Source organism: Saimiri boliviensis, chromosome 4 (genome assembly GCF_048565385.1).
Source record: "Saimiri boliviensis isolate mSaiBol1 chromosome 4, mSaiBol1.pri, whole genome shotgun sequence".
Classification (NCBI taxonomy): Eukaryota; Metazoa; Chordata; class Mammalia; order Primates; family Cebidae; genus Saimiri; species Saimiri boliviensis.
In genome coordinates this window covers 123,037,320-123,046,733 of record NC_133452.1, presented here as the reverse complement: position 1 = coordinate 123,046,733, position 9,414 = coordinate 123,037,320, and the positions used below count along the sequence as shown (strand labels likewise).

The 9,414-nt window shown below is 43.8% G+C and overlaps 1 protein-coding gene across 1 annotated transcript; it reads left to right on the top strand.

Moving 5' to 3' along the window:
• Positions 1–5,547: 5,547 nt before the first annotated feature.
• LOC141584330 (uncharacterized) lies at positions 5,548–9,413 on the top strand. The gene is made up of 2 exons (XM_074398131.1): positions 5,548–5,797; positions 9,318–9,413. Exons 1-2 carry the CDS (start codon positions 5,759–5,761, stop codon positions 9,411–9,413), a joined length of 135 nt encoding a protein of 44 aa, XP_074254232.1. The 5' UTR covers positions 5,548–5,758.
• The last annotated feature ends 1 nt before the right edge of the window (position 9,414 follows it).

Here is a 9,414-nt window from a genome sequence, read left to right as displayed (position 1 = left end):
AAAAATGTTCACGGCATCTTCACCAGCAGTAGATTCCATCTCAAGAAACTACTCTTTTCTACTTCATAAGAAGGAACTCCTTATTCATTCAAGTTTGATTATAAGATTGCAGCAATTCAGTCACATCTTCAGACTCTGTTTTTAACTCAAATTGTCTTGCTATTTCCACCATACCTGTAGTGATCTCCTCCTCTGAAGTCTTGAATCCCTCAAGGTCATCAATGAGAGTTGGAATTGACTTTCAAACTCCTATTTATACTAATATTTTTACCTCCTTCCATGAATGGCATCTAGAATCCTTTCCAGAATGTTTTTGGTTTACCTTGCTCAGATCCATCAGAGGAATCACCATCTGTGGCAACTTATAACTTTATGAAATGTATTTCTTAAATATTGAAACCTGAAAGTCAGAATTATTCCTTGATCCATAGGTTGCAGAATGGATGCTGTAGTTAGCAGGCATGTAAACAACATTAATCTACTTGTACATCTCCATCGCAGCCCTTCAGTGACCACGTGCATTGTCAATGACCAATAATATTTTTAAATAAATCATGTTTTATCAGTAGGTCTCAAAGGTGGACTTAATATATTCAGTGAGCCATGCTAAACAGATGTGCTGTCAACCAGGTTTTGTTCTGCCATTCATAGAGCACAGCAGAGTAGATTTAGCATATTTTTTAAGGGTCCTAGGATTTTCAGAACGGTAAATGAGTATCTGCTTCAACTTAAAGTCACCAGCCACCTCAGCCCCTAACAAGAGAGTTGCCTGTCTTTCGAAGCTTTGAAGCCATAGCTTCTATAGCTATGAAAGTCCTGGATAGCGTCTTCTTCCAATATAAGATTGTCTTGTCTACACTGAAAATCTGTTGTTTAGTGTAGCCATCTTCATCAATGTTCTTGGCTAAGTCTTCTGAATAACTTGCTGCAGCTTCTCCATCAGCACTTACTGCTTTACCTTTCATTTTTATGTTAGAGAAGGGGCTTCTAGCCTTAAACCTCATAAACCCACCACTGCTATCTTCAGCCTTTTCTTCTACAACTTCCTCACCTCTCTCAGCCTTCACAAAAATGAAGAGCATTAAGGCCTTGCTCTAGATTAGCTTTGACTTTAGAGAATGTGGCTGGTTTGATTTTCTATTCAAAATTCTAAAACTTTCTCCTTATCAACAATGAGGCTGTTTCACTTTCTTATAATTCCTGTGTTCACTGGAGTAGCACTCTTAATTTCCTTCAAGAGCTTTTCCATGGCATTCACAACTTGACTGTTTTGGGTTTGAGGCCTAGTTTTCAGCCTATTTCTGCTTTCAACTTACTCAGCTCAACCATTTTTAGCTTTGATTTAAAGTGAGATGAATGACTCTTCCTTTCACTTGAACACTTAGAGGCCATTGTAGGGTTATTAATTGGCCTAATTTCAGTATTGCTGTGTCTCGCTGATAAATATGCTGATCAGCGAAACAGAATATACACAATATTTATCAAATAAGTTTGCCATCATAAGTGGGTACAGTTTGTGGTGGCCCAAAACAATGCCAATAATAACATCAAACCTCACTGTTCACAAATTGGCATAATAGATGTAATAATAATTTAAAAGTTTAAAATATTGGCAGAATTACCGAGATGTCACACAGAGACATGAAATGAGCACATGCTATTGGAAAAAATGGCACTGATAGACTTGCTTGACAAAAAGCTGCCACGAACCATCGTTTTGTAAAACAAACAAAAACTCAGTATTTGCAAAGCACAATAAATGAAGGTATGCCTGTATACTGTATATTTACTTTAATAATCATATAATAAAATCAATTGGATATGAAATAGACTGTTCTAAAACAGCAAAAGGGAAATAAATTTCAACAATGCTGACAGGAGCCATGGGATACTTGAATTTTTAGGACTTGTCTTAAATATGGGGGTGGAAGCTTACCTTCTGCACTGGTAACCAGATACTTACTAGATTATGGCCCACTGGGGTGTTTGCCTCTATTAAGTATATTTGCTACAGTGTCATTATATCTTGCAATCTAGTGTCTTTTTTTAGGTTGGTATTGCCACATTTAATCCATACCTGCAATATGTTATGCTTGCTATATTAAATGTTTTTATCAGGCTTCCTCTTAGCCCCAACCAATCCAAGATTGAAAATCATGGAATCCTTCACTCCTTTTGTAAACTTGGTATAAATAGAATCAATGTTTACTAGGTATGCTGTTCTTGTAAAGTCTTCTCTGTTCTTCATCAAGATTTGCCAGTCTTCCTGGGCACTCTTGCCTTCTGCAGTCTTTCACCTTACATTAAAATATTCCTTATAACATTCTCTTTTTTTTTTGAGATGGCATCTCACTCTGTCATCCAGGCTGGAGTGCAGTGGCAGGATCTTGGCTCACTGCAGCCTCGGCCTCCTGGCGTTCCAGTTATTCTCCTCCCTCAGGCTTCCAAGTAGCTGGAATTACAGGTGCCTGCCACAATGCCAGGCTAATTTTTTGTATTTGTAGTAGAGACGGGGTTTCACCATGTTGACCAGGCTGGTCTTGCACTCCTAATCTCAAGTGATCCACCCATCTTGGCCTCCTAAAGTGCTGGGATTACAGGCATGAGCTACTACACTTGGCCTCCTTGTAATAGTCTTCCAGTCTTATTTTCCAAGTGTTGGCTTTTATATTTTAAATTGTCGATATAAAGTCCTGTCTATTGTGATGAGGTCAAGGACACATGTTTCGCTGAAAGAAGTAACTTCCAGCCGAGAATCTCGTTTAGCAAGAGAGAAAGTCCCCTATATTAGAGCTTCTTCTGGAGCTTAGAGTAAGCATTGGCTTGTAAAGGTGTTTTCTCACTTCTTGGTGTCTGGAGCGCTGTTTTCAAGACTGTTAGAGACCTGCTTTAAATAAGTACAAGTGCTAAGGCTCTGAGTGCAAGTCTGTAAGGGTTAGTGAGTCCTCAAATCACAGGAGTCTCCTGACCAATGCTGGGATGTTCTACTCTTCTCCAAGAATCTGCAGCTTAAAAGTATTAAACTAAATAGAGCAGACACCCTCAGCATAGCAGTGAACCACAATGGCAGCTGACAAAGAAGCAGGAACATGTAGTGGACTGGTCAGCAAGACCGCACTTATATCTTGTTTAAAATGTGTCCTTTCCTTTGGAAAGCCAAGGTGGGCAGATCACTCGAGGTCAGGAGTTCAAAACCAGCCTGGTCAACATGGTGAAATCCCATCTCTACTAAAAATACAAACAAATTAGCCAGGTGTAGTGGCAGGCACCTGTAATCCCAGCTTCTTGGGAGGCTGAGGCAGGAAAATCACTTGAACCCAGGAGGGTGAGGTTGGAGTGAGCCAAGATCCCACCACTACACCGCAACCTGGGCAACAGAGCAAGACTCCATCTCAAATAAATAAAGTAAAATAAAATGCATCCTTTCTCTTAACAGCAAAATCCTTCTCTATTTTTTCAGCCTTGAAATATGTTCTTTTCATAGTAGGATAGGATGGTACCTTCTCTGAGAGACTAAGACCCTCAGGCCACTTGACAATTTGAGAGCTTTTAGAACTTGATGAGCATAGCTGACTGGATACTTCATGTCAGCACTGCTTGTGGTAATTACAGGATCTATGGATCACAAGGCTCGTAACTTGTATCACAAGTTCTACAAGAAAACTGGCTAACTCAGATTTGGCTCTGTTAATCATTTGCTGAGTTTATATCTTGTCCCACCAAATGTATTTTTTGAAATGTCATTACAGGAAAAAGTTTCACCATTCCAATTATCTGTGTTTAACAACTTTTGGAGTAAGAGTTGCTGATTGAATATGTGCTTTTAAACTACACTATTTATATGTTGGCCAAGCTTTTTATATTAACCCTACCCATGAAGTAGCACCAATATTTTCTCCCAGTGTGAAACTGGTATTTGTCAAAAGCTGTTTGCCATATAAAAGTTTTAAATTGTTATATATGATGAAATCTGTCCTTTTTTTTTTACTTGAGTTCCCCAGCCTGCTTAGCTTTGCCCCATAACCCCACGATTTTTTTTAAGATTTTTATATTTTCTTAGAATTTAAGATTTTAAAGTCTTTAGTTTCTAAAATCATTTATTTGTGAAGGGACAGATTTCTCAAATGTGCTAGTTTTCCTTGATTTAAATGGATTCAAATGTTTCCTACGTGAGCCATTTTCCTCAAAACGAAGATGAATTGTTTTTGTTCCTTTGAAAGTCTGGCCCAGGATTTTTGTTTGTTTTTGTTTTTGAAAGTTCTTACTTCACTTACAGAGTTTATATGAAAGTTGAATAACTATGCAACCAGAGTCTCTAAGTAGAAGTTCTCACAAATCCTAAGATGCTGCAGGGTACTGAGAGAGGACAAAATTTGATCCCTAAAGCCCTCTCCAATCTCACACTCAGTGAAAATAGCAAACAAAAGGCTTCAGTGCTAGTGGAAAACTGAGTTCTTCAAAAGCAGGTAAAGGTCCTGTTTACTCCTTCCCGAGAGCTGAGAAAGGGTTTTCAGATTTTAAGTAACAGAGTTGCCCTTGTATGGCACAGAACTGGGATAAGACTTTACTTCTTAGGGGCTTAAATAATGAAGTCAGTGGAACAGGACTGAAAACGAACATAAAGAACAGCTTTAGCTTTGACGCAAAGAATTGCATCAGTGCTTGAGAAAACCGAAGATTCTTCATTTTTAAAAACGCTTCCTTTAAGCACTTCCTAACCTTTCATTATCTGAGACAACATATCAAGTGAGCAGCAGTACAAAGGATACATGTGATTTCGAAATGCCACAGTTGAGCCAACTGCAGTTGCACGCGTATGTAGTATGGAGGCGGGATCAAAAAAAAGAATATAGGGAGCATAGGGTTTCATCTGCATAAAAAGATACTCTCCCCATCTTCTATAGCATTAAGTTTTGCGAAGTTAAGTTTCTCCCCGCTTGAAAGCGCCCCCAGGGACAAGAATTCATCTTGATCAAGCCTAAGGCCGTGACAGGCAAGGTGTTGAGTCACCGGGTACAGCGGTCATGCGACATAAATATTATTTGATGACGAAGGTACTCCAGGCTCAGGTGCCAAGGTAAACCCTTGGCAAAGACGACCGTGGTTAAGGCATTAGAAAGCTGGGTCGACACTGAGACGCACTTCCAGCCCTACAGGGACTGCATTTTACGATTGAGGCAAACTTCGAGTCTCCTCATGTGACATGCGTGTACTCCTAGATGGTTTTAATTAGGCGAAACGCAGTTTGCAGCGTGATTCCCTCCAGTCGATAGAGCGGAATCTCTCTGGCTCCCACCCCTTCTTAACCTCAGGCTTCCTGCATCCCGGAGTCCCCCTGGCAGCCCCTTCCCTCCCCCGCCCGGGGATGCTCCAGCTCGGCGCTTAGCCATTCATCAACCGGTTCACACCGGTGGCGGCCGCCGCGGAGTGACGTCCGCGGGGGGCGGGCCTCCGCCCCCGCCTGTCGGCCCCTGGCTCGCAGTTCCAGGCCGCGATTGGTGGCTGCAGGGTTGCACGTCGCGCTGGCTATAAAGGGGAGGGCTTGTGACGCAAGGGCGCCTCGGCGCGCGTATTGGCTCCTTCGGCTGCGGGCCGGCTAGGCTACGCGCTCTGCTCGGAGCCGCTCACTGCATGGTAGAGTCTGGTGCCCCCGCCGCCGCCTGCATCGCCGCCGCCGCCGCTCCGCCACGACCGCCGCCGCCTCCTGCCCTGCAGCCGCCGCCACCGCCTGTGTCGCCGCCGCCTCGGGACCGGCTGTATGATTAGGCCACAATCTTCAATGAGTAAACATATTCCCGTGAGTAGCCGTCGCACCGCCGCCTCTAGGGCTGGGAATCCACGACCGGCCCCCCCATCCCGGCTGTCGCCTTTGTTCGGAGCCCGGCGACCGCTCCAGGTGGCCCCGGGTGCGGCTCCGGTGGGTCCCGGTGGGAGCGGGCGGGTGACGGCCCCGTGGCCGGCCGATTGCGGCCGCTGTGCGGAGGCGGACGCCTGGCCCCTCGGCGCTACTGTGTGGCCGTTGGCCGCCGGAGGCACCGGCTTTTCGGTCCCTCACGAGCCCGGGGCAGCGGGGGCGGCGCGGTCCGTTCTGTGCGGCGGCCCAGGGCAGTTTCGGCCTCCGCAGCGGGCCGGGTGGTGGCACAAAAGCCGCTTTGTGACCGCCGTCTCCGCCCTTGGCCCTTTGGTCCGGCGCGCCCCGTCCGGGCACGGCAGGCTCCGCGGCGTCCCGGGGCCTCTTTGTTCGGCCGGTGGAGAGTGGCTGCCCCGGGAGCGGGAGACGTGGCCCGGGGTGGGGCGAGGGCTGCGCGTGTCACTGCGGAGCCGGATACGAGGAGGGCGCGGCGGTGGCGGGTTCGCCTCCAGATCCGGGCGGGCGTGGGGTAGGCGGGACAGCCCGGCACTGGTGATGACGATCTGGGCCCTGAGCTTCTCGGAGCTCCCGGGTGAGCGCGGAACTGCAGCTGAGTGCAGCCGCACTCCCGTGCTCGACGGCCGGGACCCAGCCACAGACAAAATGGCCTCGGCGCCCGCGCCTGACTGAAGGCGCGGCGCGAACTCGTGATTGCGGCGCGGAGAGGGGGCGCAGCGGGCGGGCTCGGAAGCACACGGCCGCGTGCACGGGGCGGCGACCCTCGGGGGCAGTCCACGAGCTGCACCCCTGTCCGGGCCAAAGAGGGGTTCTGCTAGGTGAGAAGTCCGGCTCTCGGCCCCGCCCTCCTCCCAGGCGCCACCTGGTAATTCGAGCTGTTCCGGATTTATCGCCCCACCTCGGGCTCTGGATAATGGGAACAAGTCGAGTCTTGTCCTTTCTCTGGGCCAGTCGTCGAGAAATGGCCCAGGTCGTAGCGTCTTGGAAACTGCCAGGGCTACTGTTAGTTAGATTGAAGCATAGGACTTCCCGTCCGGGCAGCAGCATACATTTCCCCTGCCAATTTTGGAAGGGCCCTGTATGGCGCCTTTTAATCGAGGACTGTTTAAAACTGTTGCTGAACTCTGGTGTAATATGTTGTTGCCTCCTGTTGGGTTGTGGCAGCAGCAGCCAACCAGAGCCAGAATTCTGAGGGTGGTGGTTGTTTTTTTTTTTTAATCTTCTTTCCTCGGAATTATCCACCAGTCCATGAGTACTAAGTTGTTATTTACACTATGATTGGAACCGTTGACCTGCTAGACATCCAGATTCTGAGGCAGTGCTTCCAGTTTCTCAATCAATTGAAAACTAGATCATTCCCAAGAGTGAGCAACATTTTACACATGCTTTGTTAAGTGCCTTGCCTAAGACCTAAGTAGATGTGGAACAGACTGTCCAATGAATTATTTGACAAAGGACTTATACACGTTAGTTGGCTTGACGCTGCAGTATGGTAGTGACTTAAGCTTCTGCACAGAAATTGCTCTTTCCTTCTCTCCCCCTTGTATATGATTGTAATTATAATGCAACTGATATGTGGGAGGAAAAAAAATACCCATCATGGATAGTTTTTCCTGTGGGTAGGAGATTGGGAATGGAGGAGTGTCTTGGGCATAACAGAAAGCTGTCAGTGGTCACCACTGCTTTATTTTAACAGGTGAGTCCCCCCAGCCACTGGGTGGCTCCACTCAGTAAAAATAACCTGTTCCGGAAAGGAATTAATGTAGTGCTTTCTTTGCTTCCCGGTGAAAGTGCTTACTTATGTGAAGGGATATGGCCAGGCTAGGTTGTAGCCAACAGGAGTTTTAGCTATTAAATATGGAATTAATAGTGTGAAATACGGTCTCAAATCAGCTTTCAATTGAAAAAAGGTAGTACCTGGAAATTAGAACACTGATGAGTCATTTAAAAAGCCTTTAAAGATCATTGTATGTCTTTGGGTAAGTGTCAGAATACACTTAGTATATTCTACGGAGGTAGTATTTAGAATTTGGGGTGAAAGTATAATGAAAGATTACTACAGTCTCTGTTAACTGTAACTGCAATGTCTTTAATAGTAATTTAGACACGAATTTTTTAAGCCAGCTGACCAACTAGGTGAAGTAACCCGTGAGGGCTAGTTTGAAAAAACTTTTAGTGAGTCACCTTCCTTATGGGACCTTTTGATAAATGGCTGCTAATGCTAGTTCCTGTGTTTTGCCAGAAAAGTAGACTGGGTTTTTGACGATGTTTTCTGGACTCTTAGATCACCATAAGAATTATTTTTGAAAATTTGGCAAAGTTCTAGAAACTATAACTACCATGGGACTATTTAAAGGTATAAAATGAAAATGGGAGCAGATTGTTGGAATTTTAATTTTAAGCTTTCAAATGCTTAAATTTAAGCATGGAAACTAATGGAACCTTTTGTTAACACATTTTGTTTGATAATGAGAGTATACATGAAGTGCTTGAGGCAGTGGCTGAGACTTAGTGCTCATGTAAACCTGTTATTAATACTTTCCTTAGTCCCCTCTTTACTACCAAGTACACAGATACCTTATAAACTATTTTGAGAGAAGACTAATTATTAACATCAATGTCTTCCATGTACATATTTGAAAGTATCATTTAATGTTTGTTATTGGCATAAAAATGGTTTAGTTCTTAAGGGAAAACTTAGAGAAAATATAAATACATATTTATTTATATTTATGGGTGGCAGTAGTTACCTTGCTTTTGAGACCCACCACTTCACCTTTAACCTCCCGTTGTCCCCCCTTCTCTGAGTTGGATTTCAGTTTTGGGTTGTATATGTGAAATTTTTGTTTTAAAATATAAAAGAATATTATTAAAATTATGAACATTATAGTCATAAATGGGAGTTCGTTCCTTTAAATTCATAAGTGTACATTCTTAAGATATTTCATATAACAAGTTGATTTTCTGACTCATTTTCCTCATCTTTAGTTAAATGGGAATGATAACAGATTGTTAAGGATAAAGTGAGATTCTAAATATAGAAGCATTTAAAACAGTCTAAGAAAAGGATATAAAAGCAAAAAATTGAAAAGGAACTTAGATGTTTCAGTTTATGAGTTAAGTAAATCATGCAAGACTAATAACTTCAGAGTTTTCTGTGAAGTTTGTATCAATGTGTATGTATTATGTATGAATTTCACCAAAATGTAACAATGGTGGTTTTTTTTTGTTTGGTTTGGTTTTTTAAGAATCTTAGTAATAGATTGTTGATGATTTAATCTGTATTCACCCCTTGAGTTTTGCGATTCAAGTAAAAGTTGATAAAGTGGCCCTGGCCCTGCTTTATTAGAAAGATAGTTATGCACTTAAATAATGTAAAGGCATAATATATTTCTTTTGAATTGGAAAATAACTTCTCTCTTTTTTTCCCTCTTTTTCTTTTAAACAGCAATTCTGTGGTGTTCTGGGTCACACATTTATGGAGTTTCTGAAGGGTAGTGGAGATTACTGCCAGGCACAGCACGACCTCTATGCAGACAAGTGAA

What these genes read in the sequence shown, in the direction of transcription:
- LOC141584330 (XM_074398131.1), top strand. Translation starts at nt 5,759, where the DNA reads ATGATTAGGCCACAATCTTCAATGAGTAAACATATTCCC. An exon ending in CAATGAGTAAACATATTCCC is followed by an intron (nt 5,798 to 9,317) that starts GTGAGTAGCCGT and finishes TCTTTTAAACAG; the next exon opens with CAATTCTGTGGTGTTCTGGG.